Source organism: Hylaeus anthracinus, unplaced genomic scaffold, assembly GCF_026225885.1.
Source record: "Hylaeus anthracinus isolate JK02 unplaced genomic scaffold, UHH_iyHylAnth1.0_haploid 12002, whole genome shotgun sequence".
Classification (NCBI taxonomy): domain Eukaryota; kingdom Metazoa; phylum Arthropoda; class Insecta; order Hymenoptera; family Colletidae; genus Hylaeus; species Hylaeus anthracinus.
Genome location: NW_026534349.1, coordinates 5294238 through 5321773, shown reverse-complemented (window position 1 = coordinate 5321773; position 27536 = coordinate 5294238). Strand labels below are relative to the sequence as shown.

The 27536-nt window shown below is 39.8% G+C and overlaps 3 protein-coding genes and 1 pseudogene across 7 annotated transcripts in view; 3 read left to right on the top strand and 1 right to left on the bottom strand.

The window, feature by feature from the left end:
* On the top strand, positions 1-99 carry LOC128892573 (U6 spliceosomal RNA; annotated as a pseudogene).
* A 721-nt stretch (positions 100-820) lies between these two features.
* Positions 821-5268, top strand: LOC128892410 (uncharacterized). Its single transcript, XM_054152822.1, has 5 exons — positions 821-1223; positions 1480-1727; positions 1844-2026; positions 2097-4720; positions 4804-5268. Exons 1-5 carry the CDS (start codon positions 945-947, stop codon positions 4995-4997), a joined length of 3528 nt encoding a protein of 1175 aa, XP_054008797.1. The 5' UTR covers positions 821-944; the 3' UTR covers positions 4998-5268.
* A 589-nt stretch (positions 5269-5857) lies between these two features.
* LOC128892411 (rab GTPase-activating protein 1-like) lies at positions 5858-15448 on the bottom strand. The gene is made up of 17 exons (XM_054152823.1): positions 14923-15448; positions 14187-14365; positions 13906-14080; positions 13622-13805; positions 13358-13541; positions 12917-13282; positions 12564-12839; positions 12315-12483; positions 11988-12229; positions 11729-11917; positions 11496-11621; positions 11235-11420; positions 10979-11153; positions 8347-8537; positions 8223-8282; positions 7885-8076; positions 5858-7821 (listed from the first exon to the last, which is right to left on the bottom strand). Exons 1-17 carry the CDS (start codon positions 14930-14932, stop codon positions 7588-7590), a joined length of 3138 nt encoding a protein of 1045 aa, XP_054008798.1. The 5' UTR covers positions 14933-15448; the 3' UTR covers positions 5858-7587.
* Positions 15449-16608: 1160 nt separating this feature from the next.
* Positions 16609-27536, top strand: part of LOC128892217 (early estrogen-induced gene 1 protein) — a 42996-nt gene continuing 32068 nt past the window's right edge. For 2 of the 5 annotated variants that reach the window (XR_008461025.1, XM_054152466.1), the window contains exons 1-2: positions 16609-16828; positions 20122-20847. Coding sequence is in view for 4 of the 5 variants with exons in the window: in XM_054152466.1 (XP_054008441.1) it covers positions 20702-20847 (146 nt within the window). In the remaining variant the exon portion in view is untranslated. Of the gene's footprint in view, positions 16829-18652; positions 18793-20121; positions 20848-27536 lie in introns of those variants that run through there. The other 3 variants (XM_054152468.1, XM_054152469.1, XM_054152467.1) reach the window with 3 other exon arrangements.

Here is a 27536-nt window from a genome sequence, read left to right as displayed (position 1 = left end):
GTACTTGCTTCGACAGTACATATACTAGAATTGGAACGATACAGAGAAGCATGGCCCCTGCGCAAGGATGACTTTGTTTGTTTAAAAAAATCCATTTATGCATAGTAATGTCGGTATTTTTTACAGCGCCATCCGTGGCCAAACGCTCAAGCTTGTCGTAAAATAGTACCTTATGTGCGTCAATAGATGACGCTATTTAGGATCTTTTCCAACATTAAAGATAAACTCTTCTTTTAAATTTATTCGCACACAAATATGCATTTAATTATTGCATTTAATTATAATAAATAACTGATAATTATATAACTCGTAATTAAATTAAATAACTAATGTTGATAAAAAGATACTAGATAACGCCATCTGTTGACATAAATAAGGAACTATTTTACGACAAGCTTAGGCATTTTGCCACAGATGGCGTTGTAAAAAAATACCGACATTACAGTATATTTCTTTTTTATTAATTTAGAGATGTTGCGGATGTTTTGTTTATTAATAAGTACTATGCCTGTTCTAGTCTATTCGCCAAACGCTATGAGCGATATTAAATGCATATTTACGAGTAAATAAAAGTTTTTCCGGATCCGAGATCGAAAATTAGTTCCAGCTTCTCGACGCGAGATGGCGATAGCTTTTCGCACCCCATGAAATGGATAAAATAGATATATGTTAATAATTTTACTTGATTCTTTAATTCTTAAACTGCATGAATATTCGAGGACAGTTTTATGTCGCTTATGAAGCCAGCTCGCACTGACTAAGCAGATGATCTGCTAGAATTTGTATTTCAAATGGTCCTAACCAATTGGGCAAGTCTCATGGTTCGCGGTTTTCCAAAACAAAACATCATGGCCGCTACTACGCACAACGGAGAGCAGACCGGAATGCGTTGGTGAAGGTTGTTTAGCGATTTAAAAGAGGCGTAATTAATTTTCGTTACTGACATGATCATCGTGCTGTTCCACGTGCTTTATCTTCTCGGGAAATTCGTTTATCAGAAATACGGGGTCAAAAATCAAAAGACCATGGACGATGATGCAGTGATTGATTCGAAGAAACAATTGGAAATCTCTGATAGGGTTTATAGAATGATAGATCCTGAGGCCCCGCAGGACGATGAAAAAGAAAATAATATAAGATTCTTCCCTCCGGCTTATGTACAAAGATACACTGCCGTGAGCGACATTCTAGCTAGTCCCAAATATCAAGGAAAATTACGCAAGGTATCTTCACACACCATTGCTCCGTTTTGTCGACTAGGTTGTCGCGAAGATCGCATTTTTCTTTGTTATGGATAACGTTTCAGATTCGTAAACTATTTTGTTACCCCTAAATTAAAGATTTCGCAAATAATTTACATACAAAACTAGGAGTTTCATTGATTATGAAAGGTGTTTCAACGAACGCGTAAAGATTCCTAAAATTTATTCATATGTTTTTAAATGTCTTTATATAGAATTCTGTAATTGTTGTTTTTAGGTAGTTGATTTCGGATGCTCGGAACTTGGCTTTCTGGTTTATCTAAAGAATATAAGTGGTATAGAGGAAATATTATGCGTAGATACAGACAGATCCCTACTAGAAACTTACAAAGATAAGAGTGCTCCATTGATTTCTGAATATTTACATACCAGGACAACACCCCTTACAGTAGAAGTATGCGAGGGTAGTGTTACTCACAATGACAAAAAATTAGAAAAGACGGATGCTGTGATTTGTATAGAATTGTGGGTTGCTATTTAACATTGGAACTTATTGTTGGCTTTAGTTTTCGAATAATAGAAAACTAAAGTACATATATTATTACTTTACGGAAGGTACAACAAATATATTGATGCTTCAGGATCGAGCATTTGTATCCAGATACATTGAACGAACTTCCACAAAATATTTTTGGCTTCATCAAGCCAAAATTAGCAATTATAACAACACCAAATGCAGACTTCAATGTATTGTTTCCAAACTTTTCTGGATTCAGGCATCATGATCATAAGTTTGAGTGGACTAGACAACAGTTTCAAGACTGGTAAATGAAAAATTATTTTAACCTAGAGTTATAGGTACCTTATGGTATTAAAAGTATATTATCTTAATAGGGCAGAAAATATCACGTCGAAATGGCCAGATTACGTAGTAACGTTCGATGGTATTTGTAAAGGACCAGAGGGCACAGAGCATTTAGGAGCTTGTACTCAAATGGCGGTATTTCATCGCCTTACCGAAAAAGATAATTGTAATTTGGGCATAGAAGGTTTATTTAAAACTGTCGCCGTACACGAATATCCATTTCGCGTAGACATTCGTTCCGATGAACAAAAGATCCTCGACGAAGCAACGTATTACATCCGACACCTATCGTTTCAAGATATCAGTATGGAGGAAGAAGTGCCATTGAAAAAGTTATGGGAAATGCTGAGCTCGTTTCACATTTCGATAGATGTATTAAGAACAATTTTAGAAGAAGCCGATTGGTCGGTTGTAAACCGTGAATTTGGACCAGTTGTAATAGTGCCTCCTCGTTCTACATTCTCCGATTACAGTGCCGTGGAAGAACAACTTTGGTCTAACGATTATTCTGCCTCGGACGAAGTGGATGATTGGAACAGAGAACCTGGACCACCCATGAACTCTACTAGATTTATGGAAGAAAACCTCTCTTTAGAACAGTGGAATAGCGATAACTGGGACGAAGACCCAAGTATCGTTATCCCGCAAAACGCTTCTATCGTGGAAGAGAATACGTATCTTTTCGACGGAGAAAACATGTTACTGGATCATATCTCTGATACGACGAAAGATTTCGAAATTTTAGAAAAATACGTGAAAAGTAAGAAAGAAACGCTCGATGAAGAATCCTCACTTTCGAATAACGTTGATCGCATGAGCATGGAAGACAAGAACGATTCGATTGAGCATAACGTTTCGTTTAACATGAATTTCGGAGACACAAAGGATTCGTCTTTGATACACGCTTCAAGTGCACAAGACAGCACAGTGTCAAACACCGCACAAACACTCAATCGTATGTTAGATTTTCAGGAATACATGTCTACGTCTACTTCACCCGAACCATACCTTTTGCAAACTGTTAAAATGGGCCATCATTTAAAGGACGATAGTATGTGTAATCAAAGCATGAGCGGTGACTGGATGTTAAACAATTCGCTCGAGCAGTCAGATGCATCGAGAGATGCGATCTCGCATGCGAATTACAATAAAGGTAAGAAGTTATTACCAAAGAACGACTTTGATGATTCTGGTAGCTTATGTAGCATATATTTAAATACGTCGTATAGAGAAAGCGGAGATTCCAATCCTAAGAATGTAAATAGCGACACAAACGCGAGCATGAGGTGTGCTACTACGGATCGAATGCAAAGTATTCAGGAAGCTGGTAACGTTTCCAAAGAAGGTCAATTATATTTTAACAGCAGCATGTCTTTTACTAGTAGCGCTACGATAGATAATCAGCCGCAATTCACGAGTTCTCCGAAAATCGACACAAAGGTAAATACCACAGGTAAAAAGCGAAAGTCTCTCGATCGTAACGGGCAAAAAAACGGTAGCGATTCGTTAAAAACGTTAAAGCAACTTCAATTAACAAAACTTAGTAGCAATAATTCGTTAGAGAATAGTAACGTATCGTCTTTGCGAAGTGACACCGATCTCAGTGTATATACTACGCCAATCAATAGTTATAGCGAAGAGAATGTGGAAATGTTAGAAAGTGGGAACGATATGGTGGATTATTGTAACGATAGTACGCTTACCGATAGCGATGCGTCGACGCTAACATCTTCGTTCAGCAATGATAGTCAAACGTCGAAACAATTGCACGCAGTGGGCCCCATAAGCAGAGACGAGAGCTTGATGTTTAGCGCAATCAAACAAAACGAGATTGCCGCACTAAAGCTGAGCACTATGCAGTCGATAAATTGTGATATGAGATTACAATCAGAAGCTAACTTTAAATTCATACCTGGAGAAAACGATAGCAAGACTGAAACGAAACCTAAACCGGAAGATATTCGTGAGCCTATAGACGATACCAGAACTTCTTGCAACCATGCCAAAGATGTTAGCAACCTAAAACGTATACTCCTTGTACCTAGAGCTTACGACGAAGATGCACGGAGTGTGCAGTCCACTTCAGTATTAAAAAACGAGGAACAAGCCGAATGTAGCATTGAATATCGCGAATCTAAATACAAAAATATGAGTCTTACTGCTATAGAAGTAGTAGAAAGCATCGAGGGAAAACCTTTTTCACCGGAAAGCGTAGAAACGCCACCGAACAGTTGGTCCCCGGAGGTGATGGATTCAGGATACCCAAACTCTGCTTCTGCCCAGGATATGACGCCAGAATACGACCTGTCGAGCATAGCTCAGGATCACGTATCCGATTCAGAACCACCGAGTATAGCGGAGGCGCCGAGACTCGGAGTTCCTGAGGTGATCCAAGTTGAAAATGGCGATTTAGCGAACAATAACAGAGATGGGGAGGGTAACAACATGATGGCCGTACGGTTGAACAACCTCGAGGATCTGCAACCGTTGATCGACGTCCTCGAGAACGACCTAGAAAATGAGAACGACATTTACGCGCGAGAGAATGACTTTCCTGTATGGTTGCTGAGGATCCTCGACATGGCCAACCCTATCGATGTCGAAATGCAAATTAGGGATCGCAGAGAAGTGAGGTTTCCAGACGGGATACAGGGTAATTGATCACTCTTAGTACCTTCACTTAGTAGATCAATTTACCTGTACTTACCTTATCTGTTTCTCTTTCTGGACAATCAGGAGGCGATGCGTACGCGCACGTAGAGCACGACGAAGGCTTCGACAGTAGTTCAGAAGAAGGAGACATCGATTTAGAGACCAATGAGACAGGAGACGAGGACAACAGCGACGTGAACGAAAACGCGACGATGCATAGCGAGAATGCTTCTCACAGTGATAGCGGAAGCGATCGGTGGGCTACAGGTGACACGTGATACTATTGAATTAATTATTACCTAGATGATTCCACATATCGTAACCTATGTTTGAGAGTTTGCTGATAGAAGTATGTGGGGAATATTTTGTGGATAGTATTTTTTTTCACATTATTTATCGTTACAGTGAATCGCAGTTGGATCTTGATGAATGATCTTTTTTTAAAAATGAAATATAAGTATTATCAACAATGTTTGAATATTGTGGATATTCTAATATATTGCAAAATCGGTAAGAAACGTTCAACGAATTTGCCAAGAGAACTTTTTTTTTTTAGGAAGGAATCATTTATGTTTCCTATGATATCTATTCTTTATTTCGTTATACTCGTTTTTTATACGTTTCTCGTTGAGGTCGTCTTTGCATCCTATCTGTTGACGGATTAGTGTCTCTGGTAAAACCGAAACTATGTTTCAGTACCAATAATATCTGTACGCGGTTGTATACTATGGATAAGATCCGCTTGTTACCACACGAAACATTTAAGGTGTCGAATTTGAAAAAGATATATACATATATTTTCTTACGATTTTCAAGACTTCCTCGTCGTGTTGTTTGATTAAGTATCATAAGATTTGTGGCGCGTTGTTTTATCTGTGTGTATGGCTTACGAAAAGTTTATCGATACGTTACATCTTTTTGTCTGTTCGCCTAATTATACCTATTTAAATAAACTGTTGCGTTATATTTATGACGAAAGTTTTGCATTGTAAGTTGAAATCTATCTAAGACTGAAACTCTGCATATCGTTCCGTTTTCACGATACACCGAATTTGAACAAATAAAAATATATGTATCTTCCAATCGAACAGGCTCGTCCCTGAATATATTTCTATCCTAAAGATGTCCAGCATCGAAGTAGACAGATACGATATTCTTCTTTATTTCAATAATAGTGGAATGACATTACAAGGTGTACAGTGATATATATGTGGTAATTCTAAATCATTTACATGACCTGTTAGTAGTTTATCCGTACAGATATATTCTTCCTTTTTTTTTTTTTTAGTATTTACAGAAAGTATATTGTTTACTTCGCATAAAGATGCGGGACTATTGTTTCGTAACTATTGTATTTGTCTCTAGAGTGATCGTAAACTTCGTCCTCAATTCTGTATATATTATTCGACAAATATCATTTGAACGAAAATCCAATTAAATAAGCGAAAGGAATTATCGTCGCCACGTCTCCTTTACGATGGAAAGCTAATGGCACGATATCTATAAAACAGTGAACTTCTCACGGCATTGGCAAATACAAAACAGATTAATGCGAGCGGTTTCGTCTAACGAATGGCACTAATTACTAATTCGTAATCTAAAAGTGTGCTTTCGAGCATTCACCGGAGTTCTTTCATTTTGTTCTTCGCGTAACAGAAACATGTAAGCGGGACATCCAATTGAATTCAGATGTTAATTAGTGCCTTAACGTAATTTATGGCCTTGCGTTCTGACTCCCGCAGATTCTGTTGGATCGCAAATGGCAAATTAAATGAGAATTAACTTGTGTGTCGTGTGTGTTGTAAAAAAACGATACCACGTTTTACAATTCCGTTCTTGCTGTACCTATGACATATCGATGGATCGTTCGTTAACAACACTGTGAAACAAGAATTTAAGAAACAAAAAACTAAACAGAAATGTTCTCGTTAGCTCGTTAACGACTAACGTTACTCGTGGCAATTTAAAAAAATGATTCGAAAGCGTTATACGAACGTCGACACCAACGTGTCTGATGTGAAATAAGATACTGTTCGAATAAAAAAGAAAGAACGTACTCGCGTTACATTGGAATGTCGCATTGCAATGAATCGGTACAAAGAGTATATGGAAACTGCAGACGTTTAGCAATCCTCTGAACATGGAATCCCCGATTTCTGCAGTCTGTCACGTTCATTAGTTGCCTGAGAGTATCGTGTATGTACAGTGTAGAATTCTATAGCACTTCTATCGTTCACGTCTTAGACTAGTTTCATACAAAACGTAGTGTACTTATCGCTAACGTCTATCGTGTAATTTCCTTCGTGTTATCGTAACGTGTCCTACTTTTGTAATCGATCGCCTGCCGTATAGGACACCTTAATCTCGCGTGAAACGTTTCGCTGAAGCGCAAAAGAAAAAAGAGTATACAAACGAAAATTTCTCGAACGATAACGACCTAACCTCCACGCGGCGAAAGTTCATGTAAAAATGAGTAAAAGTAACAAAATGAAAAACTTGAACAAGAAATATCTTAAGATTGAATATCATCAATGTCGTTAAGACAAGCTGCCTTCTCTAAAAGCACGCGTCGAATATAGTGTACCGTGAGTAACCCGACGAAAAATATGTCTAGTACGCGTGTCCTTGGCAGACCAAATGGAAATACTCTACATGATAATCGTGGACGTACACCGCGTATCCGTATTCGCGTTTGAAATAAGTTTCCCCGTCATTCTGACCTGGTTAATGTATAACCCGTTACTTTAAAACATCAACTGAGTCTGTCTTTCTAATATCATGGTTAAGAGTTTGCCCTTCCGATTCAACGTACGTTTCTCCGTCCAGCCTTAGGTAGACGTACGTGCTCGAATCGAGGGACTTGCTGCATCACACAACTTCTTTGAGATTGTCGCGGGTCTCGCGACTGCGGGAATGTATCAAGTGATGCATTTCACCCACGGGCGCGCTGTCTCGTCTTAGATCCTTCATCAAGGATGGCGTCATCCCTTCTCTCTTGTTTGCCGCTTCTTTTATGCTCGACAGCGTTTTGCTGAGCCACGGCCAACTGTTTCTCGCTGCTTGCAGCTCGGAAGCGGTTGCGTGCAATTGATGCGTCAAATCCTGTGAAATTAGGTCAGACATGTAATTCAAGTTTTCTAGTTAGCTTGTTAATCACATTCTTACTTGATTTCTGCATTCGGCCTCGACGTGAGCTAGTTTCGTTTGAGCCAACTCTAATTCTAATTCGCGTACTCTCTCCTGCACTCTGTGCAGCATAGGATCTATCCGGTTCTCCAGGGGATGCGAAATGTCTGCCAATATGTTGGACGAGTCCACTATGTAACTCTTACATTTATCGCACTTTGAGACCTTGGACTGTGGAAATAAAATATTTTGTTTCATAAGTAATGTATGGGAGAACTTAGAGGTGGGATAGTTACTCTACCATTATGCGGTGGCATAAGATAGGAGGGGAGTAGGTAGGACTCTTTCTTTATCAGAGTTCAATTCTCGACGCTTACCCGTAATTCGCTGAGCGTCGCTTTCGCAGCATTGTAGTCATCCTCCAGACGTTGACAGATCTGAAGTAAATATTGCGATAAGATAAACTGATCCAATTGCGTAACAACAAACATCTGTATCTACCTGTTTGTATTCGGTAATAATGACGTTGCTGCGTCGACTTTCTGCGTCACCTCTCGCTACTTCTCGTTGAAGCATCTCTTTAACTTGAGCAAGCTCTGCTTCTAATCTCTGTTTCTCTTCCTCGTTTCTTGCCACCGTGCCCCTTAGTTGCTCCACCTCGTTACTGTACTCATCCGCGTTTTCTTGCGCCTCTATATCATAAACCCATGTGTTACACATTGATTTATAGCATGCCAAGCAAAGTACTTAACGCGAAATTATACTAGTACTGTAACTTCACTTTGGTCGAAAGAATATTATCATGTTACAGAAGTCCAACGAATAAATTTTCTCTAACAATATGACATAACAAAGAGCGGGCTTTATTGTTTATTTTTGTTTATTTTCTATCGGTAATTCTTACTCTTTATCAATGTTTTGACAATATTGCTCATTGTATCGACACTGAAATGTTAAAACGGATGACTTCAACGTTACTGGCGGACATGCGATATCTTGCAAAAGCAGATACCAGTACGTCCCACTACGCATTCCTACTGTGCAGAACATACCATGGCCAATTTTAAACTACTGGCACAGCTGTTTGTTTAGATAAGTTTGTTACCTGCTATAGCACAAATATGTGCAAATAATAGCGCTGATAAACGAAATTTGAACGCGTTTGAGTTCTGAGAAACTGAACACGCGACCTTAAAACTGTTCTCTGCTGTTTTACGTTTCATATGAATTTGTACATTATTTCATGATGAAACAATAATACAAATTATTGTACTGAAGATTGAGTTTGTAGCACTTATATACAATTTTTATTGCTTATCAGTTCCTAAGTATTCTTATAATGTTTACCATTATGTTGCATTTACGTGAAAAAGTGTTTGCCCCCAGACAGAAACTTCATGGCAATTCTTATAAAATGGTTAGTAGTTAGTAAAATAAAAAAGCTATAAGCATTTCGTACCCTCGTACAACTACCATATTGTCATGCATTTCCAACTGAAGCAAGGAAGTGAAATCAAGAGTATCAAGGGACAGGGTTGAACACAGGTAAATTGACAAAAACTGAAAAACGATATTCTAAATGGACAATTTATTTCCAATAAAGAAATAATAAATAATCTTTGGTGTGTGTGTGTGTGTGTGTGTGTGTATATATATATATTATATATATACAGTCGATACAAGACAGTGTATGGCCGAGTTGGCAAGAAAATATTTTATTATACAAACACAGAGTCCTATTGAAATTTATAAGTATTACAAAATAAATAACTTCAATCAAGAAATCTGACCGAAAACAAAGATATACACAACATTCAAAAGATAATGCTTCTTGTCTAAAACAAAAAGCGTTTGCCATTAATTCTATGCTAAGTTGGCAGTTGCGAAAACTTAAGCGTAACACAACCAATCAACAAAAAAGATATGCGTTTAATCCTGCACTGTGAGTATTCGTTCAATAACATTTATGAGATTTCAATTAGTTATTTTGAGTCTGATGAACGTTTTATCGTTAATTGTATTTGCAACAAGTTACAATCATTATTTTATCAATAACAAAGAGTGCACATATGTGTATATATATATATATATATATATATTATTATTTGTCAACTGAAATCTCATGTTCGAGCACAGCCATCACTGAATTTACGCTTTTATCAGCGCGTATACACCGCTTACACTACCGCTGAGTCTGACAATGCCCAAGAAACGACGAAATTAATAATACGAGATCGATTGGCACATAAAATACTTCATAGAAAACTTTATCAAAAGCACTATCGAATAATGTTTAATTAAATTCAGCGGTGTATCAATAATATAACGATTTTTTTGGTATTATGAAATAATTATTTTAATTAATAATCACAGTTTTACGTTTTTTTATCTTTTTTTAAATACAAATTTGCATGTTGCTATAAAATTCTAACCGTTCGTACGACGTTAAGAATTTTATAGCGGTCAACCACCACCTGAATTGTGAAATAAATAATTCCTCAACAAAGAATAAACTTAGATTCGTCATAATATCATAATGTTGAATAATGGTTTTGCGAAGGTACACTGTAACGTTAGGTAGTTTCTTCACGAGACTAGAAAGACACAGTTTATGCTTTGATATACCAGCATAGAATTGTGCCATGCATACAAACTACATATCAGAAACTAGCAACGCATTACTGACATTAATTTGACACACTTCTTTCATTATTCATTAGTTAATAAATGGTTTTCACTTAATGAAAAAAGCAATCGTGACTAGTCGAAATCGTACGTTATTTTATCTATTCTGTTATATATCTCACAATCAGTGAACGGAACAGATCGCGTGAGGTTACTCCCATTAAAGCTATTTGATACTCAAAAAGCACATAAAGTTGAAAAAAAAAAAGTGTTCAAACGTCGGATTCGTTGTGTACGAACGTTGAGTGAAAAATACAGCGACGAAGCCGAATTGTGTGAAGCTTTAGTGTAATACAACTAAATTTACAACCACCTGGCAATGTCTTCTCGTTCTTATGCAAATTGTACATGCATATAAGACAATACTGTTGTCCGTGGTATCAAAGGATTTATCAGGTGTACAGCGGCATTAGTGAGTGTATGGTTCAAACATAAAATATGAAGTTACCTTTTAACGTCATAAATTCTGCTTCGTATTTCTTCAGTTTCTTTAACTTAACCGAGCAGGCTAACTTCATAACGTAGCGCGATACTTCTTCGTTGCGACAACGTTTCGGCAAATGTACCCGAAAGTATTTCAGTATACTCTCGAAATCCAAATGAAGCAGTTCCTTTTTGCACAACTAAAGAAAACACAGTTTTTTTCCTATGACGTGTACTGTACAAACAATAATAAATTAGGGGGATATTCACGACGGTCTTACCATTAACAACGCAAGAGCGACTTGAAACAGTGTATCGAGTCCTTGCAAAAGGAATACGTCCAGAATGTGGAAAACAAGATAAAGTGGAAATCTGGCTGTAAATAAAGTTAAAAACCATTGTGCAGCAAACATATGTGTTTCTACCCCACGGTCACAGAAGTGTTTGTAAAGTTCTGGCAACTGATCCTAAAAGGTTGATGATAATTATAAATAACTGTTTACTGTAATTCACTAGTATCGAATAAGAAGCACGCGACCTACCTCTAATAATCTATTAAGCTGATAAAATCGCATATGGAGATTGTCGAATCTATCCTTATACAAATCTCTTAGACCATAGTCGTACATTAGTTTGACCAAGACACAGAAAGCTTGTTCCTCTGGCATCTACAAAAAATACCTAATATTTTCCTTGTCATTAAATACCCTAATGGATAACTATCACAGCCGAAGGTATGCTCCTTGCAAGTAACAACTGGATGACAATTACTTACGTGAAGCAGTAGACTAGCAACTAAAAAACTAAGTCCCTGGCAATATCCGACTTCTTCGTCATATACTGCGTATGCTTTACTTATTCTGTACAAAGAATCTTGTCCTAAACCGCCTGTTTCTTTGAAAAAGTCATGGGCAGGAAATGTTCTATTAATGTCTCTTAAAATAACACTTTCGCAACTGCTTTCCTATAGACGCGTCATGACACAATTATCATATTATAGTATATTTATTATATCGTATATTGTATCAACTTACCTTAGTAATTAAAGTTCTATATTTATCCATCATTTCTTGTGAATTATCGCAATTACTTAAACGTTGCCATACTTCGCCACGTAGAGCTTCCGGAATGCCTTCTTTCGCAAGTTTTATAAGAAGCTTTGGACGTTGATCGTTAACTTGCCAACTATCCAGAACTTCTGCCCAATTGGCTAGTTCATCCGCGGAACAATCCTTTGACACTTCACCTGTACCACTTAACATTGGTTCATCTCCATCTACATTATATTCCAAAGTTATGATTAGGGCATTTATCATTTTTTCCATGAATATAAATAGAAGCAATTAAACATTTTTTTGAACCTGAATCTATTTCTTCTTTGGGTGTAAGAGTGTCGATGCTAGTTAAAGAAGGTGACCGAATCAGTGATGCTAAATTCAAAGCAAGATTTAATCTGTTTCTGTCTAATTCTCCTGACGTTTCTATACTTTGTACTTCATAGTGAACTTCTACCCCGTCTCCAGATATTATCTAGAGAGTAATAAATAAGATACATAGAATATATTCCATACAAATTAGCGAAAACCTATTTACTTTCTGCGTAGTCTTACTTCTTTTGAATTAAGATAGAATTGTTGAACAAGGCTTCGTTTATTAAAGTACCAGAATCTTTCATTCTGCGGATACACTTTAACCGACGTCTCAATTATAAACCTCACAGGTTCCCGAATACCATGTATAACTAAATCAACGGCAACTGTTATAAAGATCTTTCCTTCCCTAGGAGTTTCTACGTTAAGAGTTTCCAAAGCTGGATCTGCAGGGTCCCAATGCCCACACATAACGTAGCATTGTTTGTCTTGTACTAACGGACCAGTATTAATTTGCTGAAAACATTACTTTCAATTATTTTGATGGTAGAGACTACATTATAGCAATATAATGTAAATATTTTTGTTATTACCATTTCAAGTAATCTCATATCGCTATGTTTAACATTGCGACCGGGACTAACGAGAACACCAAAACACCTTTCAACTTCGAGTGTAATTCCTCCTTCTTTACTGGATACTTGTTGAATACTTAAACACACTTGCTTAGCTACATTACTTCGAAGTTTGAAGCAGTTTCTGTCTTTAGGAACTGTGGCGAAGCTCCCCTTTCCATCTTCTTCCTTTATTTCCATTGTTACTTCAAAAATAAATACACGAGAATTCGTTTTTTCGCTTCCAATGTTAAAACCATTGAAATCACTGCTTGTTAAAGAACTAGTCATCGACCGTGGTATTCTGTGAAATGCCTTGGAAAAACAAGCAGAGACTTGTCCCACCTAAAACGGGTTAAAAGTTTTACAATTCGATTACAATTTAAAAAGCCATTGTGTAAGGTAATATGACAAACATACTGCTTCTGGTATGTCACATCGAAAAACATGACACTGATAAATGGCAGACTCCAATGTGTCCCCATGAGACCATGTGAAAGCAAAACAAGCTGCGCACGCTCCAGTACTTTCGCCACGTGCATAAAACAAGATTCGTTGCACCTCGTAATGCGCAATTGGTTGTTGCGTAGCAGCATCATATAAACTGTATTAGATAAAGCAATGACACATAATGCAATTATAAAAAAGTAACACGCGAAGATAATTTTCTTTAATTATACGTACACAACGGAACCTTGAGAACTACTGGGCACAGAAACAGATACTTTAATTCCTAAATTAAGAGACTGTTCTGCATTTAGTATATTCATGTTGCGTTGTATTTCACACTCCGACTTTGGTGCGTTTATTGTTGCTGACCCCAAGTAAGTCACACCATTGAAAATAGTACATTCTTGTTGGACGTGAGCTAAACAATTTAAAAATATAATGTAAATAACGTTTCGTGTCTCTGCCATTTGATGTTTGACAGTTAGCATTTAAAGATAAAAGATAGCGGTAATCTATACCTTCGTCGATAAAATCTTCTGGTTTCATAATGTCTTGTTTCTCCGAAGCAACCATGCAAGAGCTTACATTGTAAAATGTACTGTGTCCTACTTTTTTTGTCTTTGGTGGATTTTGTTGTACGGTGCTTACAATTTTATAATCGTTACTTTCCATTTTTGAGTCTTCTGATAACACCTACAATTTTGATCAATTATTCAAACAGTTATCAATTTTCATTTAGTGATAAACATAACAAAGATAAAAACTTCTACAGTCACAAATATAAATAATGCATACAAACCTCGCGTAGATTATTTTGGAGATCTTCCAGATTACCGTTATTAGCAATCTTCAACATTGGTAGTTCAAGTACAGCTTGTTGCTGTTTCCCATTGCCTCTGTCATTTACAAACTCATATTCGTCGCTTGTCGCCACTGATTCCATTGACTTAACACTCATACTATCCTCCATAACTATGTCTAAAATATACAGCATAAAATTATTCTGTCATAATAAGTATTAGTAAATTATAACATTTACAAGTGCCATTTATAGATTATACACATACATATGGAACTTCATGTATACCTCGGATACAACAAACATATTGTAACACAAATTAAATACCAGAACATTACTGTTACGTGGAATTATACAAAATGAATATAATGATAACACTAATTGCACTCTGTGTACACATGAAAGACATACATTTGCATTCTATTTATGGAATAGCACCGAATAGAAGTAGGAATATGTTTCCCACGAGTGATTGCACTCTATATCCTATATCTGTCAAGTATAATTTAATAGTTTATTTATAGTAGCCTGGGAGTACCATTTGAGCAACGAATTCGATGCAAAATAACGGAGGAGAATTTCAACGTCCGATGGAATTCCCTAAATGACCAAGTGTCGACTTTATCAGCACGAATTCGTCGAAGCACGAGGAAAATGATTCACTATCACGGAATCGAAATGCAAAGCAAGCTTCGCGCGTACCAAAGTTTGACACATCATTGAAAGCCACACTAACTCGAATTCATAACGTTCGAATCGTCAGTCGTGCGTTTCGGTTGATCATCTGAAATGCATTCTCGAACGGATCGAGAATTCAGTATCCTGCCTCTGGTTTTCCTTCTCGTTACGCTTTCTTTCTTTTTGTTTTTTCTTTTTTTTTTCTTTCCTCACTATTAATCGCACCCCCAGCAAAGACCAGGGATTACCCTTTCGTTGAATCAAAAATTTGCTGGGACACCGGTGCCTCTTCTCGCGTTGTCGTTCATTAAAGCCACAAAACACACCCGATCCCTCGATCCTCGCATCGGTTCCGACGTTCGTACGTTTCTCTATTGAACAACACCGTGAACGTTTACATGATTTCACTCGTAGAGGCGATCTCGTTTGACAGAAAAGACAACCTTGGCGTCGGCCATTCGTGCACTAAGGTCCCGGAAGTCTGCTTCGCTACGACAAATTGCGGACGAACCGCCTCCGAGCGCGCAACAACTTCGAATCAGCTCTAACAATTTATCATCTTGTCGAGCAAATATTATGTCTTGCATTAGTAGTTACAGCTTAGCAAGTAAACGGAAGTGAGAAATATTTCGAGTTTGTAGAGGTTTCTTCTTATCGCGGTTCTAACTAATGGAAACTTGGTAATAAATTGCAATTCGCGGAAGCATCTTAACAAAATCGAGTGCAGGTATCGTACTGGAAGTATTTTCAACTGCAAACGTATTTCAAGTAGTATCGAACCTTAGTGGAATAAAATACAAAAGCTATACGGTTCCTTCGAAAAGTAGTGCTTGTAAATTAAATTGGGGCTGAAAGAATGTTTTCGAATTGTATTAAAATACAAAAATATTATAGTATAATTGCAACTTTTATGTGTATTGCTTGAGTATGATGTGTTTGGAAAGATTTTGACATTTCTTTCACGATTGATAATTATAGATTACGAAACTAAATTGAGATCTGCCAAGTATATCGACATCTGAGATATAATCTCATCAATACAGAATTTTCTTGACATTTCTTGAATCTAATTTATATTTATTTCGTATGTTTTCTTTTTAAACATCTATTGCATAACATTTTGAAGAAATGAAACCCGAGTACATTTCGTTCAGAGAGATGAAAACATAAACAATATCATATGACTTCCAATATGAGCGACGCAATGGGCTGCTGTGCCTTGAATAGAAGCAGATTCCCAAAAATATTAAATAAGCATTCAATGCTTGTTCGATTTCTCATTCGAAGTCAATTCAAATACAACAAAAGCTACAAAAAAACAACTCAAAAATGCAATTTTTAAAGAGTAAAGAACAAGGAGCATAACGCAAGAATAAGTTGAACCGAGAAAGGAATCAAGTATGTATGAAGTCCCTATTGATCAAATATCAAGTTTGAATGTCGATATTCAAAATATATTTATTGACCGATCACGAGTCGAATCAACAATACGCTCCTGACCAGAGACATAGCGGACCAATGAGATTCCGTTTCAAGTCACGTGAATTTATTTACAGAGTTAATTTTCAAGTGGTTACCGTATACATAAAGGCGATAGTCGCTCCAAACTTTCTTCTGGCGACGCAACGTCGACCAATCAAGAGTCGTATCTCGTTCCCGGTGACTTAACCCAGAGCCAATAGGATCGTCGTTTGTAGGAAGCTTGGGCAGAGTTAGCGACAGATGGCGCGGCGACGCTGCACAGCAAGCTTCAGTCGAGACGCGTCAGTTCACAGACGACCTCCGTTCCGTCGAATGTGAGCGGAAGTTTTATTTGACTGTACAAAATTTTCGAGTTCTCGCATCGGGCAACTCGCCGTCAAAATTGGTGTTTCCCGAAGGTCGAACTGGTGATCATGAAAAGTGTGAGAATGTCCGAGATCGGCTAGCATCGGCGGGAAATCGAGGAACAAGTGGAAAAACGAGTGAGTACTATTCGGCCAGAGTTCACGGCTTTTTTTCCCTTTGCTTCTTTTTTCGGAAGCAGGCGTCGCGTGTCGTCATTGATAATATCGTGAACGTATCCGTGATCTCGTCACGATCGGGAATCATCTCTCCTTTCATCCGAGATCTGACAGATTCGGTGGACAGACTCGCTAGTTCGAAACGTCAACGTAGAGACGAGAGGAGAGGTTATAAAGTCAAGGCGGAAATTGTCCTGCACCTGCCATCATGAGACGATAGTTTTGTATATCTGGCGAGCATCGAATCGCTGCCTCTCGAATCGTTCCTCGTCTCTCCGTGTGTTCCGTGTTCACGGGAGTGTGTTTCGAAAACCGTGCAACCTTTCGATAAACGATATCGTGATGTTACGACGTGTTGCTTTGAGTTCTCCGTTTGCATATACCTTTAGAAAGCACAAAAAAAAAAGAAAATAGCGGGTATCTAGGTACATTGGCAACCAATATGCGATACAGCGATCGTTGCATTTCGTTTGTCGTTGATGAAGGTTAGTTAATTCGGCGAGAAGCTGTTGCAGCGAGTGTCGTTGCGGAATTTTTATCGACGAGTCCGAAAATTGGTGTCCTCGAATCTGTCATAGCAATGGACGGTGCCGATGAAAACGATATATCGCGAGTATATCCTCGCGTAATTTTATTTTCGACGATGTTCAATGTCAATTCGAAAATGTCATTGCGATTATTCACGCGTCATTTCTAGCAGACCACGTTCCTTCTTAGCCTAGGCCCGAAATAAATAACGCACAATTTACGAACGCTGCAAATGATAGGTGTTTCGCGGTTTATCGTACTCGTTCAGAGGTTATTTTCGCTAACGTTAAGTTGCGAGTACCGCGATCCCTAGCTTGACTATTGCAGTTTTAATTGCATCGTGTTTGGCAATAAATGGTAACTTATCAATTACGACTGTTTTGGTGTTGGCAGGCTTCACTCCGTGCGGCGTATATCGCCGTTTTAATATCCTGACAGTCATTTTCATTCTATATATTGATAACTTTTTGCGATACGGTTTTATATTATTACTATAACCTTTGTATGTATTTGACATTTCACAAAGCATGCACAGAGTGTTTATCGTAGCAATATCAACAATTTTTTAGCAATTTACACAGTAAATCTCGAGTAAGAAAAGTTGTAGATCAAATGAATTAACTTCTAATCTCCGATAGGTTGCCGGAGTGATTGTAAATATTTATTTTTCGCTACAAAAGTCAAGGTCGTCTTGTTTCAAATTGTACTAGTGTTAGATTCGCGAAAACCTGTACTTCGTTTCGGCTCGTTCGTATGTTAGAATCATTTTCTGGTTGTTTCACGTATTGTATAAACGGCGTGCAACGCAGACACGTGCCAGGCTTGTCGAAATTTTAGCAAACTAGTAAACAAAGGTGACCGATGTAAGTAATAACGTTAAATCAAACTTTTCTGAATGCTCGAGTATTTCTTTGATCTTATCGAATCTGACTCATCGATAAACGAAGGTTTCTATTATCTCGAACGAAACAATCGAAACATTCGTCATTCGAACATTCGTAGAAAATCATTCTATAAAAAGAGATAATAAGAGATTACAGGAAGGAAGACGTGTATCCTTTTCGCACTGTCTCGCTACCGTATGCTCTTATCTTATCAGTTCTACATGGTACATCCCAGTTCACCTGTCGAGTATAAATACTCGAAACGTTACTTACGTTTGCCAATCTAACTACGCTTTTAAGGAGAGAAAAATTGTTCACGTTTTCCAGCGCGCTCGAGGTTGTTCGTTTTTGTTTGCGCTTTGGCCTAATTTCGGTGGATAACGTTGATTTTCGTCCTGGTAAACAGTGTACTCTAGTTCCGCGCACATCGAATATTGAAAATCGCGGAGGTCGGGAAACGGCGAAATTTTATTCGAACAAGTGACAGAGATTATCGTTGTCTATCCTTTTCAGGTATCATTTTGAATTTTTTTTCTTAAGAGTTATTGCACACGTGTCTATTAATATTTTGAAAGTTTCGATGGTTCGATGTTGCAATCGAGCCTCGAAATTTTGCAGAATTTTTCTTTTCGTGTATTCGCAAGATATTTAGGGGGCGCGTAGGATAGATTTAAAAAATCATTGAAACGAGGCCACCCTATTATGCGCGAACTGCATGCACACGATGTGCATGGCGCGTAGTAGACGCATGCATTCTGTGTTAGCGATGGGACGATTCATGAAAGAGTGGTCGAGGGCTGTTAATAATTCGTTCACCGAGTGCAACGAGCTCCTAGAGCCACCGTGCTCGCGCCGATGACTATGGTCACCTACTTTACGCTTCGAAACGCAACACCAGGAAGAGCGCATTCATTTTCGTCCCGCTCACATTTCCAACCGCAATTAGCGTTTCCAAAACAATTGACGTTTGCGCCGCGTCGGCTCCCGTCCGTCGCGTTCCATCCCTAACGCAAGTCTCGGAGTCGTGTTTCACGGAAACGTATGAAAAACACCGCACTCTCATCGGTATGAGACTGGTTTTCCTTCGATCGAGATAATCGTCGATTGCCAACTCTTCGGATGTAAAATCAAAGTTACGTCGGTTACCAAAGAAACCGCGGAAAGAAACTCTTCTCGATGCGAACTCGATACCACCATCTGTTGGAAAGGCTTGCCAGATGCGACTAGAAACAGTATACGACGCTTTTTATACGTTTCCCATGAAAGTTTCCAGACCCGTGGGCCTCGTGGACTATATTGCGGATAGCAGAGAGTAAAATTGAACCGACAGAAGTATCCAATTTTTTGTATGAAACGTTCCGTTGCAGTTTATTCGTCCACACTTCTTTCAAAATCGTCAAAATTCGGTTCGATTCCTTGCAGATCGATACTTCCTTTTCATATTTGAAAACTCGTATCGAGTTTTCGGTAAGTTTTGACCCGTGAATGGTCCAAGTTTCAAATTTGTTATCGGAGTTTTGAATCGAATTGTAATCGGTTTGTTTTTAATATTTGGCTGTGTGTATGCCACCGTTATGTAATGTTGTTTTTGAACAAAAGTTAAAAAAAAAAAGTTCGAATAATAAATACATCGATATCTTTTTAAATTTAATTTGGAAAATCAGGCTTCCGAGGGTTAAGTAAGAAAACGTATGCTCGTCGCAAAAATTTTCTAGAAAAACACCACGGTCACATCGATGCAATCTCGGTCTTCGCGCCGTCGTTTAAATACATAAACACGCGTTACGCGGAAAGGTCGGTCGCCGGCAGTTTTTGTTGTTGAAACGCCTCTTTAATTTGCAGCTCTCGGACGGCGAGGATGGCGTGCAAAAGTAATTGCTGTTTTTGATCGTCGGGGACAGAGAGAGAGGATCGCGGAAGGCGCACACGTCCGTGCTGCGAGAGACGAACGATGTCGGCGAAGCTTCGAGCGAGATCTGCTCTGCGGGCTTCAAGCGTTCAACTTCGCAGCACGAGAAGAACGATCGTCTCGTAAGACAGAGATACGAAGGAAGTCGTCTTAAAATCATTGCTGGAGAAACCAAGATATAGAAACAAATTAAGAAACCTGGGGAAGTCTTAGCACTTGCCTTGCGAAGAAGTATTTTGATAAAATAGTGGACGATTCGCTGCAAGAGTTCGACGACCGAATCGGACGCGATCGTTGGGTATCGTATCGTCGTCGATAATCGCACTCGACGGCTAATCTTCGTTGTTCGACGCGTGCTTGTCGCGCTCTACGTGCCCGAGGAGCTCGAGGATTCGCGATCGAAGCTGGAGCTGAACCGTGGAATCGCGAGTCCTTTTATTCCTGCGTCGAAGTTAGCTTAGTGCACCGAGCGTGTGAAACGCGATCAAAGTGAAGTGTCCCGGTCTCGGTGAGATGGCCTTCATGATGAAGAAGAAGAAGTACAAATTCTCGGTGGAGGTGGACCTGGAGGAGCTCACCGCGGTGGCGTTCGTCAACGCGGTGCTGTTCGCCAAGCTGCGACTCCTCGACGGCGGATCCTTCGTGGACCAGTCGACGAGGTAAACGATAAATTCAATCAAGTTTCCGTCTTTTGGACGAACTAGTAATATTTCATACAAAGGGATGCTATTAAGGACGATATTAAGGGGGCACTCTTTTTATTTTCTTGTGGGTAAAGTATTCGAGATACAATTTTGAAATTTGCTACGTTTGTTTGTACATGTATGGACAAGATTCTCAAAATTTTTCAATCGTCCAGTTCATTTTGTTTACACGTTAAGTTAACTTCGAGACTATCGTGACAATTTACAGGATTTTCTTGTGTACCCTCTTGAACAACGAGCCACGATAACAGAAAGTGTACGATTAAATACAATAATACAGATTACAAGTCTGTACCAAATAAATCACGATAGTGATAAGAACGAGTAACGAGGTTTCGCTGTTAATAAAAACGACGGACGCGAGAGAGTTTATTTAGCTCGGTGAATTTTTTTTTTTTTTTCTTTTTAATTCGTAATAACGGCGATGGCGTGTTTATACGAGTGTACGGCTCGTTAATGTTACCTTTTTAACCGTGCCAACGCTTTGATGGATACAGAACGCTCGTTTTCGTGAGAACGAAAGTTTCCCCGAGCATTCCACAATGGTTCTTTACATTTCTGCAATTAATTCGTTTAATTTTTAGAAAGTTGGTTTCTTTATCCGCTTGGGGCGCTCGAGCGTCCTTGCGCGGAAACATTTTCTTCGCGCCAATTTTTTCTTTTTCCCCGCAACAAGTTGTTTTTCTCTGCGTTTAACGCGCGACGACGATCAGAATTACGAACCGTTCTCGACGATTAAATAGTTAACGTAACGCGAACGAAAATCGGTAGCGTGTAAATTCGTGTACGGATCGATCACTCTCAGACGAGCCAAGAAGGGCACAAAGGTGTCGATAAATTTCTAACAGGCGTACCTGTAGATACGCTTTGGCACCTGGTCAGGTGCTGCAAAGCAACAGTTGGCTAATCGTTCGATTGTTCGATGACACGCTGTTTTTTCCACGTGTACTGCGCAGAACAATGCCATCCGTTTCTGATAATTTTATACGCAGAACCGTTCGAACAATCGATCTATTTACCCGCAGGCATACAATTTCGATTTAAAGGAAAAACACGATCTACTTGGAATCGGAAAATACCGGCGAAGAAGAGAAATTTTACTTTTTAAAAAGAGACGCACAAAATATTAGATCAGTATTAATTTATCGTGATAAATATGCTCCTCTATATCTAAATATAATTATATTATATGTTACATGATTATATGAATTATATTTAGATAACAGATATTAAATGATATATATTCATATAATTTAATCACTATAATAGATCACACGGTTCTAGAATCGCCCCGAAACCGTACGATCCCCCTTAGCACATTTTGCTCCAACTGCAAATAGTTGAATCTATCCAACATAAATTTAATCACAATTTTTTTTTTTTTTTTTTTTGATTGCATCGTGTATAATATCGTTCACACAGAAGTCAAAAGTGTAATCGACGATTCGAACGTGGTAATTTCGTTCTATCTCTCGTCCATCGTCGGTCGATATCCGGCGACGATGTTTCACGAGGTTCGAGGACTCCGTATCTGTGTACACGCATATATTAACATCGAACCGCTGTTACGTGGATCGTGCTTCCTTCAACGAGCGTAATATAACGTGCCCGCACGTGTACGAGTTGCACGCGACGTAAATTCCGACCGCGGATCGTAAAACATTTCGATTGTGGCGGGTTCGAGCGGACGTGTCTCGGTTAAAGCAGATAGCGTTTTACTTTTTATTTATTCATTTCCACCGGATAGCCCTGGAGAACTATACCATTGTACTCTATACCGCAATCAATAATACATACGCGAGAGTTCACTGACTCGATAAAAGTGTCTCGAGCGTTCTAGTCGCTAGTCACTCTTCAAAACCTTAATAAGGTTCCTAACGACTCTATGTAGGCACCGTTGTGTCGAGGAATTTGGGTTTCCACGTTTCCGATATACCTCCGTGATCTTCGTACAGAATTATTATTTATAGAATTATCGACGCTAACACGGAGAGCACAAGGCTTTAATCTTTCATACTAAGAAATTTTAGCTTTCTGTTTACCAAAAACGTAGTATTGTAAGCGTAGAAAATACGGTTAGGGTTCGATTTCTTGCGGATGAATATATGGACGATATATCTCGCTCAAATTAATTCGATTTAACGTTCGAAAACCCGTATTGAATTTTCCAATGAATTTGAAGAAATAGTTGATTAGAATAGCAGGAATTTCCCCATTTCAAGTTCGAAGTTTCCTCTCGGATAACAACGTTACTCGTCTCAGCTTCACTGTTGGCAGACGGCAAACGTTTCCGCGTGTTCCTTAGGCGTCAAGAATCATTAATGACTGTACCAGCGAAAATTAGCACAGTCTATGTTCGAGGAGACGTCGCGAGAAACCAAGGGGGTGAAGTTTCCCTCAACTCCGGTTCTCGAACTTTGGACCGTTTCGGTTTATCAGTAATCCCTTGGCACGGAATTAAATCCACGCGAAACGATGGTTCCGCGGAAAGAAGGAAATCGACGAGGAAAATGAGTCACGTTCGCGGTATATTGTTCTCTCGTAAAAGTGTTCGGGACAGTCATCCTCGTCATCTTCGTCGTTTGTAGGGAAATACCCGGAAGCCTTCTGGACCTCTGCCAGAACAAATGGGCACGGAGAGCCAGCAGCTCCGTTCATTTTATTATTTCGCCAAACTTGACGATTTATCGCGCCTTGAGTTGTATAACAATGTTTAAACCCTCGTTGTCCTATGGAGAACGTGTCAACTGTAACCGTAAACTGATAGAAATCAACGGATATGGGTTGTTTGCTATGTAGATACCGTGTTCTCTAAGTGTCGTCTCTCATCGAAACGTTACCAAGCGAAACTAAACAATTTACCATACCGTAAGTTGTAAAACTATCGTTAGATTCCTCTTGCGACATTCGGTCGAATCATTCCTGCCGCGAATGTAAACCAGGGTTAAAGTTGTTCCTTACCTTCGGAGTATCTCGTAATAAGATGGTCGACGGTTTCAAGTTTTATTGGATCCGCGGTCAGAAAGTCTCTGCAACTTTGATTGGTCGTACGAAATTTTGATCTCGGCGAGAATTTGACCCGATCTCTGGCCCCTGGAACGTATCACGAGAGTTTCCCTCGTCGACCTTTGAGAGGGCTTTCGATGGCGGGTTGAAAACTGAGCAACTGGGTTACAGGGAAACAAGGTCGGGATATTGGAGTCGCGAGAGGACAATCGGATCACGGTGATTGCCTCGGTGTATTAAAATGAAAGAACATGATAGAAAGAAACGAGAATGGGCCTATGGAGTATTACGCAACGTCTCTTTTTTCGCGAATCGAACGACCCGAAACTCTTGTTTTCGTTTACCAGCGCCTCCGTTCTATGTAATCGTTGTTTCGTAAGCCGAGGCAGACGGTTCGTGTCCGAACGAACAATTACCACCCCATTCTGCGCGTTGGATAATGGACGAAATAACGGTCGTTATTATTATTTATTATGTAATCTCGGCGGACTAAAGCGCGGCTCTGGGCGTTAATACTCATTCTGGTTTCGTTATATAAAATCCTATATTAATTAGCAGAGTGCGGATTTGATGAATTTGTTACGAACAACAGTGCAGAATATACTCTACGTTATATATAAAATCCGATTCCAACCACTATTCTTTCAAATTCAATTCGTTTCCGACTGATTTAGTAAATCGTGTTTCAATGGGCTGGTAACGGCAGGTCCGTTCCTACGACTATGAATGGTTTTCTACACCGTTTCACGCTCGTGAAAACGTTGCGCGCGTAAAGTCATCCGGGAGAAACACGATTCGTTTGGATCTATGTCAGCGAGAACGATATAAGTTTCTACGAGATTTCTCTTGACGCGCGTGCCCTTGTTGAGTTCACGGTGGCTCCGGCCAGAGATTTTTGTCGATAATCACCGAACGCACGGTTTTATGTAAAAATAAAACGAAGAGTGTACCACGGGATACGCGATACAATTGTACACCGAGTGTGAAGAGGCTGTGGCAGTTTCGAAAAGTACTAACGCGAGGGGATTTCGTCGCCGAGCGTAACAACGCTTGGTTCTCCCCCGGTTCTCGTCGAATTTGCATACCAATCTGGCTTGGTAATCTTCAGGCACGCTGACGGGTTCTCGTGACGACACGCGCTGTATTTCGAATCCCTTATTCGACGTTTCACCGATTCCGCGTAAGGTCATGGTTCAAGGCGGAACAGTTGCCAGGAAACCGACGCTCTGACGTTAAATCGAACCGCTTATCCGGAGATGCGATCGGAGTTGGACTGGGCGAAGCTCCCTCGGAGAATAAATCGAACCCCCTGTTCGCCTTTTAATTCATTTATCGCGCTGTATTTCCCTGAACGATGATCTCGCGGTTGCCTCGATAAACCAGTTTCATAATCACGCGTGCGTAATTAAAAGCCCCTATAACGAGCACCGGTGAACGAGTACTTCCATTTAGAACATAAAGCAACACTTCGATCTAGGATTTTCGGTCGCGTGGAATAAGCCCGGCGACGCGACGAGAAAGAAGAAAGTTCTCCTAAACGCAGGGGGTAGTGGGAAAGCAGGGAAACGTGGATTTTTTTGGCGAAAGGAGGACGCGGTACGTTGAACGAGCACGCGCAGGAAGCGTCGAATTAGAAATCGACCGCGTCTCCGGTCATTTTCTCGATTTGTCGTCGATTGTTCCGATCGGGATGATACGAGCACGGTTGAAAGTTCCCGTCGACGCGAAGAAAAGCGACAGTGGGAAGCATCGTCGAGAGAGAAACGCGATTCTCTTGGCAGTGATGCTTAGAAAGTACCTAGATTCTCGTCCTGATTCACGGAGCCGCGAAAATCGCGATGCCGGAGAGGGCAAGTGTTCCTAGTCGATGATATACTGGATGAATTGTAATTAAATTCTAGTCATTCAAACAGATGCAATCTCGAAGAAGAACCTACAGTGTCCCGAAGTGACTACTTAATACTATTTACAACCGTTAGACTCGGAGGGGTTAGAGTTCTAATTAAGAAATCAATTTCAATATAAACACCTGAATATCCAGTCGAACGAACATCGCGAATAAATAGTTAGTTCCAGCGATTGGCAGTGGAATGAATCTGGGGAACGTGTGAACCGTGAGCCGGTGAAGTGAAGAAGAGGGTGGCTGATAGAGAGAAGGCGAGAAGAAGAGGGCGAACGATAATGGACAATGTCCTGTCGTCCGGTGTTCCGGGCATGTGGAAGCGAGTGGCCAATGTGGAGGACCTGACACCGCTTCAATGTGCCGTGATGAGGAAACACCCGATTACAACGCTCCAAGCTCCGTGCTACGGAATATTTCTGCGTGTATCCACGGGAACGATTACGTCGATACACTCTGGTCGCCATTGGATCGTATAACCGTGCACATATTTGCTGCCAGAAGGGGTAGAGCACGCGTTTAGGGTCGGGAAGACATCGAGGGATCCTGCGTGCTTACCAGAAGCTTTTACACCCTGATTTTTATCGACTCGAGGGGTCGAGGGGTCGCGTTACAGTGTCTTCGGACCTGATACGTTCGTTTAACCCTCTGTGGGCCAAATCGGGTCCAAGAACTATCCAAGAACTATCCAAGAACTATTCAAGAAGAGGAACTATCGACTTGTTGTCTATAGAAATTGACTTTTCCCTTTTGTCGATCGTTGTCAAACGCCGTCTGAAATTTGATCGCCGCGGCGATAAAAGGTCAGGAATAGTTACGAAATTCCGGAGCGACGTAACGGGCCGTGAAACCAGTTCTAAAGTCCGGCAAAAATGGCACGAACGGCCGAGAGAAACACGGGCAGGGTGGGCCAGTTTGTTAACGTCCTCGTTCTTTTTCGCGACACGAAGTCCGCCCGCGTGCTACTGACACCGCGGTGCTATTAGGGAGGCTCCGTGAAAAGGACACGGGCGAATTAAAGTAAACAAAATATTACCTGTCCGGATTAAATGGAAAAATATTCGAGAAAATACCGGAGAGGTTGGCAAACGCAGAGGACGAATATTTTCCAGGCCATCTACGAGCCCTAGTTATCAAATTTATATGATCAGAGATAGGCAAATATTATTTAAATACAAAGATTCGAAAGTAGAAACGTAACAGGCTGAAAAGTAAGAAGTTCACGCGACAATTTAAATGCAATTTTAATCGTCGCGTTCCGTGAGGTTCAGAAAGCAGATCAAACTGATTGGATTACGTTTAGCTAATCGTCGAAGACGAACACCCGATGTGGGGAAGAATTTCGCAATTCGATCAGGGGGCTTGTGGGAATTATATAACGAAACGAATAAAGCTATCTTTCGTGCATGTCCACGCGACGGTGCGCTGCGTAGAATCGATTACAATGCGGCTACGGTACATCCAGGATGAAATGCATAAGAATTGGCCAGCTCCGTTCCTCCGAGTTCGTTAAAACCGAATTACCGAGCCGGCCAGTGAAATTTTGGCGGGTACACGCGCTGCGCTGCGAGTGAAGCTTGCCAGAGATGGACCAAAGTCTTATTTGCATAGATACAAATTTCGAGTAATTAAAAAATAGAACCACGTTCCTTGTATATCCAGCCTCCACTTAATTCGCGCTTCAATTTCGTCGTTATTCTGTCTCAAGTCGTAACTATGAGTTAGGCTCGTTATGGCA